Source organism: Salvia splendens, chromosome 12, assembly GCF_004379255.2.
Source record: "Salvia splendens isolate huo1 chromosome 12, SspV2, whole genome shotgun sequence".
Lineage (NCBI taxonomy): Eukaryota > Viridiplantae > Streptophyta > Magnoliopsida > Lamiales > Lamiaceae > Salvia > Salvia splendens.
Window position 1 is genome coordinate 4,171,539 of NC_056043.1, and position 11,266 is coordinate 4,182,804.

Consider the following 11,266-nt stretch of genomic DNA (forward strand, 5'->3'; position numbering starts at 1 on the left):
ATAATTAAATTCAGGTATAAAATATATTGGCCCATCAAAATATTAATAAGTTAAGTATAATTGTTCCCATAATTAGACCGGCGAACAAATCATATAATTAAAATATATTTTAATTTTTAAAATAGTGAAATTGAACACCTTAAAAACTGAGTTAGAGGAATTGGAGGAATTGTGTAGACTTTGCAACTTTTCCAAATCAACTTCCATTGGGGAAAAAAATGTTGTTATAGTATTTTGTGCTGTCTGATAAAAATGTGAAAAAAATTGTACTATGAGTTTTTGTTATAACACATAGTAGTACTAACTTAATTTATCATATACAAATATTTTTTGAAAAAAAATTACTCTTAACTTTTTTTTCAATTAGCAAATAAACTTAAATTTACTTAAATCGGTGGCCTTTGGCCATAATATTAATCAATCTACCACGAGGCAACACATGCACATTCCCCCCTTTAACTTTTACTAACAACTACTGAGGTATATTAATTCAGTTTTTTCATAGCAGTCTACTAGTACAATGCACTAGAAGGTTCATGGGTACAATGCAATCAACAATTTAATTTGCTCAATAAACTAACAGACAATAACTATAAAGGATCATAGTAATTCAAGACGTGTGAAACAGATAAATACCAAAAAAGTGTATAAACAATAAGACCAGCATACAAAAAATATCTATCATCTCTGATTGCAAGAAATTGAGCCAAAGCAAACTACTGTTTGTTGCACTGATCTATTTTACCCTGTATTCATCACTCTGCCTTATTTACAGCATTTCTCCTATTCCCACCGTAACAATCTTCTGCAGTGAAATGCTTCGAATGGAAGCTCTTGAAGCCCCCCGAGCAGTAGAGTTGTTGAAGAACCCACACCAGAACCATATGCTGCCATGGTGTGTGGTCAGTTCAGAATGTCTATGAACTCATGGAGCCGAAACAGATTGTGCTTCTACTGCATTTTCTTCCATCTGGGTGTACTTCAAGAGGCCAACAGCACCAAGCGATACACATGGATTTCATCTATGTGGAAGACACAGCCTCTTCAATTCTCCTTATAACTAGACTCAGTTCACCTCCACTTTCCAAAGCTATGAAAGCTGCTCTATGGGCAGCTTTATGCAACTTGAGCAGATTGTACGATTGCAGCACAGACCAACGGGCTTGATTTGACATCTGTGAACCACATTGATGATATACATTATTACGAAAGCCAATATTCTTATTAGTAATTGCATTTAAATTGGCAAGGAATCTAGAGTTTGGATGAAGTACTGAGATAGCTATTTGGCATTAGGCTGCTCTATTATGCGTCTAATCAAAAAATCCACCCACATATTTGAGTAACCACTAATGCTTATCAAAAACCCAGGTTTTGTTCTAGCAAAGACTCATCAACAATAGTGATGCTGATTTTGTATCTGGTTCACAGTAGCGTGGACACTCACAACCTATACCCATTTTTAATTGCTCATCTTAGAGTTCCACATTTTTGCAAATCACTAAGCTGAGTCTGCAGACAAAGCTAGAGATGATAACATTCGCAGACAGAGCACTCGGCCATCCTCTCTTCCCACATTGATCGGTATACTAATATATTGAGCTCCAACTATAACTAAAATAGAAATTTTTATCTCAGCCCAAAACTGCAACCCCAGTTCTACTTACTTACATAGGAATATAGGATGGTGATAGTGCCCCATCAATGAGATCAAATATAACCCTAAACCCTAAAACTGAGATTATTGGTCACTGGAGCAACTACTATGTGCATGGATGAATGAGGATCAATTAAACCCTACGACAAGAATTCTTGGTGCCTACATTCATTGCTTGACCAGGAGATTAATTCTCAATACTTACTCGAGCAAAGTGAATAGCTCGGACTACACAAAAACAGACATTTTTTAGAAAAGGAAGACCTGTGCAATGGTGAATGGGGGTTCTAGAAGCCCACAGATACTCCTGAAGAGGTTTTCGTCATTTTCTCCACCCTCAGCCTCTCCATATATGAGAGCTTCAGCTGCAATCCCAGCAAAAAGCACCATGCAGTACCTAAACATGAAGAACTTGGATTTGATAAAGACTTACAACCCAGAAGACACTTTGAACATCACAATTTACATCCATATTACAACGTACACATTTTTTCCAACCAACCTATATTAAATGCATAAAGCATTATGAGGATACTACTAAGAGTCTCTCTGACCGAATTTTATCACCACCAACCTGTCAAAGGCGGACCCACTGAGACGGCCCTCAGAAAGCTCATTTTGAAGTTTCTCATCCCAAAACTGTGTTCCTGCCTGCAAGAGACCATAATGAAAGCATAAAATATGTTCGTGGAGAAGCTTCATAGAGAAGCAAGGTTTTAGTAGTTGCCTGAAGTCAAAAGAAGGAATAAAAACAATAGAAAGTGTTGGACGTGAAAACAGTGATGAGGAATATATAGAAATCTGAGATGTAAATTGGCAACTGGGACAGTGCTCTATCACCATGGATGACCAAGTTGAGAGAAACAGTCGGGCGTCAGCCCCTATATGTTTTTAAAGTTCAAGACTGAAAGATGGGCAAAGAAATAGAATCCAGATTATCCAGTACAAAGATGAACGGTGAATCAACAGACACGCCAGAGAACAAGGTTTCCATCACCAGTCACTCTGTTTGGAAAATTTTCAAATTTCTCAAAAATAAACTGAACATCAACACTTAGTCTCATAATTATTGAATCCTTTAAAGCACAACCACTCTGAAATTATGGTAGAGTCCAAGAAGCTATGGAGGATTAAGCTCGGCTAAGTGATATGTTAATAACTGATATATCACTTTTGACCCAGGATAATGAAGTACCTGCCCTTGGATGCCCATTTGCATTGCTCTGATAGGATCTAAAATTACACCACGTATTGGACACCCCATTAGATATGCTGCAAATTCACATAGCTACAGCATTATTGTAATAGACAAAGTAAATCCAAGCGCCAGGCTAAGGCTTTTTCATCCAGGCGTAGAGTAGTAGGAAAAAAAATATAGCCATGCATAATTAAACGTGGATATAGTGTGGAGAAAACATGTTTTACTAGGATGGCTTACCCACAAGAAGGTGACCAGCTTCGTGAACTAAGATACGGCGCCTATATGGAGGCCAATAACTAGAGATTTGAGCTAAGCATACGCCACCAAGAAGAATAGCATCTAGCATAGACAATGCTAAAATTGCTACTAGGTTCGGCCGGATGTCTATACCTTGATTTATCAGTATAGATGTTCCAGCAAGTACAGCTATTAAAACAACACTAGAGCTCCCAGAAACTCCCCACTTTTTGGGAGAGAACTTTGACACTGGAACAGCAACAGAAATGTAAGAGAAATTATTGATCATATATGAATAAAATTTGCAACCAAAATATTTTCATAGCTTCGAGTTGAAATATAGCAAGATATGTTATACTACTGCATATTTTGATGATCGTATACCTTCTAAGCCAGTGGAAGACTTCAACACAGATGGTGTAACTTCTCTTGATTCCCCTAAAACTGCATCGGAGCACGAATACAACATTATTCATACACCTAAAACCTCAAATTGTATTTGAATAGTCTACCCATTTGCAAAATGACAGGCAATGTGCTGAAGATGTTCCTTGTATTTCTACTAATTCCATCCCTTATTGTTTTAATTATATATCTCCTTCCCCTTTTTCCATCCTTTGGCACGACCTCCTCCACATTCACCGATACAGTATAAAACATCGAAATCAAACTAACAGGTGTGAATTACCTATGTTCCGATACTTCCCGAAATTGGCCAACAGTCCTCGATCCTTTAGAAAAGCGTAGGCGGTGCCGACAAGTCGCATATCATCGGCGTTCAGGCACGTGCTCAGCACCTGAAAATCCCGCTCAATTTCAAACAAGCGTAAATCCTCATTCGACTGAGCAGTCGACTCAATTGAAGAGGTCTGAAGCTGGTCTTTAAGCCTGAGGAAGCGAAGCGCTCCTGCGAGATCCTTCTTCTTCACCGCTTCTTCGTAGTCCTGCCACTCCCCGGCCGCTCTGATTCTGGCGCGGCGTCCGTGGATCCTTCTGCGCAGGAATCGTCTGTGGAAAATGAATGGAGACGGTCGGCATAGCAACGGTGGGGGTGCGTGGGAGAGCAGAAAAACTGGTGATGATTTCGCCATTGGAGAGTAGAATGGTTTGGTTGAGAACATGAATTCCTGAATTATCTGCGTTTGGGCTTTGTTTGGTGTTGGAGTTGGTTAGATTAATGGGCTCGATTTAGGAACTGGACTCTGTTATACTGGGCCTCAGAGTTAAAAGCCCGGTCATGTTGATATGATCATAGTAGTATCACCTTTTGGTTGACTTACTATTGTCATTGACTTTTAAAAGCTAGAGAGATATTCTAATTAGATGTCATATTTTTTTTTCTTTTTTTATAAAAGATGTCACACATTCTTTTTAAAAAAATAATCTTTCACATTAATACAAATATATTATTTCTCTCTCCACTTAATACACAAAACATCTCCTACGATCTCGTGTCATTTGCCAAGTGTGTCATCTATAATAAGACGGATGTGGAGTACGAATTAAGCCATAACTTCTATACCTCTCAAAATTGTTTCATGCGATTAAAATTTTGCTGAAAATTGTCATTTAAATTATAATTTTTCATTGATTTGTAGAAAAATTTGGCATTGTTCTACATTATAGTGATCAATTTTCTAGATGGTTTATTATATATGTGTGATGATATATGACAAAAGATATAAAGTTACAATAACTTTCATCGGATGTTTAAAAATTGTGAAAGTTATAAAAATTCTGATTTAACTCACTATTTTTTAAAAATATAGATGGATCAAAAATCCTATGACTATGTGTGAATATTTTTTAAATATATAATGCCATTTATTAATTTTTCTTCTATTGTAATCTTATTTTGCACATTTTGGGAGAAAAATTCTCCAAAAACGGACTACACATAAATAAATAAAAATGAATAGGAACGTATTGAAGGAGGAGTAGTAATAATGAAAATCCGTTTAGAGCATCTCCAATGGCGGCGAGCGGGCCGGCTAGCCGATTTTCGGCGCTTGCCGGTCCGCTCGCCGAACCATTGGAACCGGCGAGCGCCATTTCGGCAAAAAAATCGGCGAGCTCTGGCCGATTCGCGAGCGCTCGCCGATGCGCTCGCCGGTCTGCTCGCCGCCATTGCAGGCTCAGGACCGGCGAGCGAATTTAATGTTTTTTTTTTAATTTTCGAAACACTATATATACGCGATTTGCACGTCATTTTCATTCGCACCACTTGTTTTAACGAGTACTCTATCTATCTTAATTTCTGTACAAGATCAACAGCGGGAAATGAGCAACGTTGGTGGTGGTAGTGGTGGTAGTGGTAGGGATGATGAGGAGTACGATAGTCGAATGAACGAAGCGTTAGAGGCATATACGAACCGTGAGATTGATCGGCTGCTGCAGAGGGGCTTGCAGCCGGCAGTACCTCGACCTCGACCTCGACCACGACCAGTTGTCCACCGCCGAACAGTGATTGAACTTGATCACGTAGTTGCACATCAACGCCCATACGCAGACTACTTCGCACAGGAGCCGCGGTTCAACGACAACCATTTCAGGCGCCGTTTTAAGATGAGCAGGGCCCAGTTTATGCGTATTGTTAACGCCTTGGAGCAGCGATATCTGTATTTCCGCTTCAGGCACGATGCGGCTGGCATACCCGGCCACACACCTATCAAAAGTGCACTGCGACAATCAGGCAGTTGGCCTACGAAGGCGCGGGAGACATGTGAGTCGACCGCCCTTGAATGTATGAAGTATTTTTGTCAGGGCGTGATTGAAATTTTCCGTGAGCAGTACCTTCGAAGCCCTACCCCCGAAGACTGCCAGGAGCTGATGCAGATGCACGGGGAGAAGCATAGGTTCCCGGGTATGTTAGGCAGCATAGATTGTATGCATTGGGAGTGGAAGAACTGTCCCGCTGCCTGAAAGGGGTTCTACACGACCGGCTACAAGGGAAAGAATCCCACGATGATCCTGGAGGCCATTGCTGACTACCGGCTATGGATTTGGCATGCGTATTTTGGGATAGCCAGGTCGAACAACGACCTCAACGTCCTCAACTCGTCGCCCCTTTTCAACGAGCTGTGCCAGGGCGTCGGTCCGGCCATCAGTTTTGTCGCCAACGGGACCCAGCATGATATGGGCTACTACTTGGCGGATGGGATATACCCTAGGTGGCCCGTCTTTGTGAAGACGATCAGATGCGCATCGGATGAGAGGAAGACCTACTTTGCGGAACGCCAGGAGTCGGCGCGCAATGACATGGAGCGCACATTTGGTGTGCTCCAGTCTCGATGGGCGGCAATTAGGGGTCCAACGCGTTTGTAGCATATCGACTGCATTGCTGATATAATGTACGCATGTATTATCATGCACAACATGATTGTCGAAGATGAAGGTGTACGACTGACTAGTTGGGTCAACGATGATAATGAAGCCGGTCCAAGCCATGTCATAGCTGCCCCCAACGTACGAAATGGGGTCCCGCACGATGAAGCCGGCCTCCTCCAAGCACATGCCGACATGCGCCAAACAGATGCTCATATTCGACTCCAAAAGGATTAATTGAAGAGTTGTGGGCGCGGAGGATTGCACGGCGTTAGTTTTTTTTAATTATGTAATTTTTTAAAATGTACTTTTTTTAAATTTTAAATAAAATAATTAGATTTTCCCGTATATGTGTCGTAAATTTAATTCCGTATTTTGTGTGATTGCCAATTATTTATTTTATATAATTAGGGGTGATGTGGCTAGGCTATTGCTGGGCTATTTACTTGTCCTGATGATGTGACATGATGATTTTTAGTGCTGATGATGTGGTAGGAGGAGTTTATGGCTGGACTATTGCTGGACGAAAGCCAGTGTAGATGCCATTATTCCTAAAGAAAAAAATATAAGAAAAAGGAGAGGGCAAGAAATAATAATGCAAAACCGAAAAGTTGAAAGGCATAAATTGTTTAACCACAAGAGAAGAAGACACTCAAACAGTGAACCAGAAAATCATCGAAACCTCAACCTCAACCTCAACCTCAACCTCTATTCAACGATAAGAGAAATCTCAATCCCATACCACAAACAAAAAACCCCCTTTCTCTCTCTCCCTCAAATACACACCCCACTTTCTCACTCTCCATCTTTCCATCCCACCACACAAAACACTCCCCGATAGCAGCAATGGCCTTCACCGCCGCCTCTCCGGCCTTCTGCGCCATCCCCAAGTCCTCCGCCTCTCTCAACCCCCCCACCACCCGCTTCCTCGCCAAGACCTCCCTCCGCCGCCTGGGCTTCGCCGCCGCCGACCCCCTCCTCGCCCACCACGTCGCCACCAAGCTGCGATTTTTCTCCGCCGCCAAGCCCCTCAGGGGCGCCGCCACCATGGCCAAGAAGAGCGTCGGAGACCTCTCCGCCGCCGAGCTCAAGGGGAAGAAGGTGTTTGTCAGGGCCGACCTCAATGTGCCCCTCGACGACAATCAGAACATCACTGATGATACTAGGATTAGGGCTGCGATTCCCACGATTAAGCATCTGATTAACAATGGGGCTAAAGTCATTCTCTCCAGTCACTTGGTGAGTCCGATTAAGCGCCTGATTTCTATTTGGGTTGTTGTTTTGATCTGCATTGTTGTTATGAATCTTGACTGTTTGGCTTTGATTTGCTTGGTTCAGTCTGGATTCTTGTTTTTTTCTCTCAGTTTATGTAAAATTACGGGTTGTTTGGGGCTCAAGATCTGATTTTTAGACTATGTTTGGTTTTTGATATAGCCATATGCTTCACCCTCATGATCCATTACTAGAAGAGTTTGCGAAGTGTGTGTGAGTTGGCCATGCATTAGAGAGGTTAATGACCGAGGTCTCAGGTCCGAGTCATCCACAACGCGGCCTTTAAATTTAAATTTATTTACCGATCCAAAAAAGAGTTTGTGAATAAGTTCATACTTCATGGTTGCTTGTAACTGAGATTTAAAGAAATGGACTAATTAGATGCTATCATTTGGCTCTCCAGCCCGAATTTAAAGCTCTCGACTTTATGGAATACTGATTTTGTTATTCAGTTCATATTTGAGGTATTGTTTTGAACCTCATTGTTCTTATGAATCTTGACTGTTGGGCCTTGACTTGCTTGGGACAGTTTGGATTCTTGTTTTTTTCACCAGTTTATGTAGAATTCATGCTATGTTTGGGGCTCATGATCTGATTCGTAGTCTATGTTTTGTTTGTGATATAGCCATAGGCTTCATCCTCATGATCCAATATTAGAAGAGTTTGTTAATAAGTTCATACTTCATGATTGCTTGTAACTGAGAATTAGAGAAGTGGAATAATTAGATGCTAACATTTGGCTCTCCAGCCACTTAGTGAGTCAACCTTTCTCCGAATTAAAGCTCTCGACTTTATGGAATGCTGATTTTGTTCTTCATTTTCCATATTTGTGATATTGTTTTGCTGAATTGTTCTTATGAATCTTGACTGTATGACTTTGATTTGCTTGGTTCAGCTCAGATTCTTGTTTTTCGCTCGGGTTGTGTGTAATTCATTTGATGTTTGGGCCTCAAAATCTGTTTTTTAAAACTATGTTTTGTTTCTGATACTAGAAGGGATTGTGAACAAGTTCATAGTTCATACCCCATTATTGCCTGTAATGGAGAATTAAAGAAATTTATACAATTAGATGCTAGCATTTGGCTATGGGAATTCAAAATTTCTGTTTCAGTGTAGTTTTCTGTTTAAAACAGTAGGTTTAATTTGTGTGTGTGTGTGTATATATATATATATATATATATATTTGTGTTATTGCATTGGTGCCTTCGGTTTCATCAGGACAGTATCAGTCATTCTTCACTAGGTCATAGTTGTCAGATTGAAAAAATTGCCTGAATAATGAGACTGGTCTCGACACTGTGGACTCACCTATTGTTCGTATGCTTGCTTTTTTCAGGGTCGGCCAAAGGGTGTCACTCCGAAATTCAGTCTTGCACCTCTTGTTCCCAGGCTATCTGAACTGCTCGGTATCCAGGTACAATTATAGGAAATTAAATTTCAGGGGAAGAGGAACAAATAGGAGAGATCATGTTTTTCTGCATTTGCAAAGGGCTGTTAGAAGTAAATAAAGATTAGCTTTCTTCTGATAATTCATACTTAAACAGGTTGTGAAGGCCGATGACTGCATTGGTCCAGAGGTCGAGAAACTGGTTTCCGGATTACCTGATGGTAGCGTCCTTTTGCTCGAGAATGTGAGGTTCTACAAAGAGGAAGAGAAAAATGAACCTGAGTTTGCAAAGAAGCTCGCCTCATTGGCTGATCTTTTTGTCAACGATGCATTCGGTACTGCCCACAGAGCACATGCCTCTACTGAGGGAGTGACTAAGTTCCTTAAACCCTCAGTTGCTGGTTTCCTTTTACAAAAGGTTACACTTTCTTAACTCTAATGCTCTTACAACATTTAAATTTATTTACTAATGCAGTGGCTTTATTGTGCCTATTTGCTGCTTCAGGAGCTGGACTATCTCGATGGAGCAGTTAAAAACCCGAAGAGACCATTCGCAGCCATTGTTGGTGGCTCGAAGGTCTCCTCCAAAATTGGAGTGATCGAATCGCTTCTAGAGAAGTGTGATATATTGCTATTGGGCGGAGGAATGATCTTTACATTCTACAAAGCACAAGGCCTCTCGGTTGGGTCGTCCCTGGTAGAAGAAGACAAGCTTGACTTAGCAACATCACTTCTTGCCAAGGCAAAGGCCAAGGGAGTTTCTCTCTTGCTACCAACTGATGTTGTTATAGCCGACAAGTTTGCTCCAGATGCAAACAGCAAGGTCTGGCTTCTTTTAATCCTTCTCGACCTCCAAATATGGTTTCGACAGTTGAGTTTCTCAAACATAAAATAATGCAGATTGTGCCTGCATCGGCAATCCCTGATGGCTGGATGGGATTGGATATTGGACCCGACTCTGTCAAGACGTTCAATGCTGCCTTGGACACCACGCAAACTATTATTTGGAACGGACCGATGGGAGTGTTTGAGTTCGACAAGTTTGCTGCTGGCACAGAGGTAAATAAATTCTTGATAAAAAGATTGCTCTTTTATTTACTTGAGTGATGTATCAGTCCCAGAAAGCTTTCCAAGAAAGTGAAATCTTGTCCGGACGTGTCATTAACGAGTTTTAGTGAGAACTATATGTTGAATCTCTCGTCCTTTTCCAGGCGGTTGCAAAGAAGCTTGCAGAGCTGAGTGGGAAAGGAGTGACCACGATTATTGGTGGTGGAGATTCCGTTGCAGCTGTGGAGAAGGTGGGAGTCGCGGGAGTGATGAGCCACATATCGACTGGTGGTGGTGCAAGTTTGGAGCTTCTAGAAGGGAAGGCGCTCCCGGGCGTGGTTGCCCTGGATGAAGCCACGCCGGTTGCTGTTTAAGGCCTTGAAGCAGCAGCCAGCACTCTTCTAGATTCTTTCTAACCTATCTTCTTTTGTAAACGAGAAATGTAATAGAATGCGAGTTTGGTGCTATAGATCTCTTCTTGCCATTTGTTCAGATCTCAATAAGCAATCAAGGAATTCAATCATCCTCTTTATATATAGAACTCTTTTTTTTAATCATTTCACAATTCACACTACACCAATTCTTCATTTTTATTATCCTTGTGTTCTATCTACACCTCATATTTCTTCTTCATTTGAAGCCATGGATGAATCCAAATGACCCCAATTATTATTCAAAATTTTGGATCTTTCTTTTACCCTAATTATTTCAAAATATGAAAATGTTCAAATTTGGAAACAAGATACCATATCGCGAATTTAATACTCCTTTTACAATAATGAAACCAATTTAAACCGAATAACATCCAAACCTACATGATTTGACTAAAAAATAAATAATACGTAGTACATTATAGTAAATTATATAACTGAGATTGCTTATGTAAGATTTCGAATAATTAGTTACGAGCTTAAGAGTGTCCACTATAGGGGGCGGACAGCCCCTCCCACCGCCGCCCCCCGAATCGAACCGCCGCGGCTATAGCAATAGACAGCCGCGGTTATAGCCCCACTCCTTCTCTCTCCAGCCACCCTCAGCCGCGTCCTCGCCCCGGAGTCGGCGATCGCGCGTCCGCCGCCCCTCCCCCCACCCGCCGCGTCCACCCCCGCGGCGGACACCCTTCCCACTATAAGCCGCCCCG

At 41.4% G+C, this 11,266-nt stretch overlaps 2 protein-coding genes across 3 annotated transcripts; one reads left to right on the forward strand and one right to left on the reverse strand.

The window, feature by feature from the left end:
* Positions 1-587: 587 nt before the first annotated feature.
* LOC121757003 lies at positions 588-4,247 on the reverse strand. 2 transcript variants are annotated; one of them, XM_042152460.1, is made up of 7 exons: positions 3,784-4,247; positions 3,480-3,539; positions 3,249-3,344; positions 2,853-2,929; positions 2,232-2,308; positions 1,922-2,054; positions 588-1,175 (listed from the first exon to the last, which is right to left on the reverse strand). In XM_042152460.1, the coding sequence occupies exons 1-7, from the start codon at positions 4,214-4,216 to the stop codon at positions 1,023-1,025; spliced, it is 1,029 nt and encodes a 342-aa protein (XP_042008394.1). In that variant the 5' UTR covers positions 4,217-4,247; the 3' UTR covers positions 588-1,022. The 2 variants fall into 2 exon arrangements, with proteins under 2 accessions (XP_042008394.1, XP_042008393.1); XM_042152459.1 differs by having other exon boundaries at positions 3,096-3,344; positions 3,784-4,245.
* Positions 4,248-7,087: 2,840 nt separating this feature from the next.
* LOC121759505 (phosphoglycerate kinase, chloroplastic-like) lies at positions 7,088-10,682 on the forward strand. Its single transcript, XM_042155108.1, has 6 exons — positions 7,088-7,658; positions 9,028-9,105; positions 9,236-9,496; positions 9,584-9,901; positions 9,979-10,137; positions 10,290-10,682. Exons 1-6 carry the CDS (start codon positions 7,266-7,268, stop codon positions 10,497-10,499), a joined length of 1,419 nt encoding a protein of 472 aa, XP_042011042.1. The 5' UTR covers positions 7,088-7,265; the 3' UTR covers positions 10,500-10,682.
* The last annotated feature ends 584 nt before the right edge of the window (positions 10,683-11,266 follow it).

Bases quoted from the DNA above. Each gene is read 5' to 3' on its own strand.
- LOC121757003 (XM_042152459.1), bottom strand. From the start codon at position 4,216: ATGTTCTCAACCAAACCATTCTACTCTCCAATGGCGAAATCATCACCA. The intron at 2,055-2,231 runs GTTGGTGGTGAT...CTTCATGTTTAG, and splicing joins AGTGGGTCCGCCTTTGACAG to GTACTGCATGGTGCTTTTTG. The intron at 1,176-1,921 runs GTCTTCCTTTTC...TGTGGTTCACAG, and splicing joins CCCCATTCACCATTGCACAG to ATGTCAAATCAAGCCCGTTG.
- LOC121759505 (XM_042155108.1), top strand. From the start codon at position 7,266: ATGGCCTTCACCGCCGCCTCTCCGGCCTTCTGCGCCATCCCCAAGTCC. The intron at 9,106-9,235 runs GTACAATTATAG...ATACTTAAACAG, and splicing joins CTGAACTGCTCGGTATCCAG to GTTGTGAAGGCCGATGACTG. The intron at 9,497-9,583 runs GTTACACTTTCT...TTGCTGCTTCAG, and splicing joins CTGGTTTCCTTTTACAAAAG to GAGCTGGACTATCTCGATGG.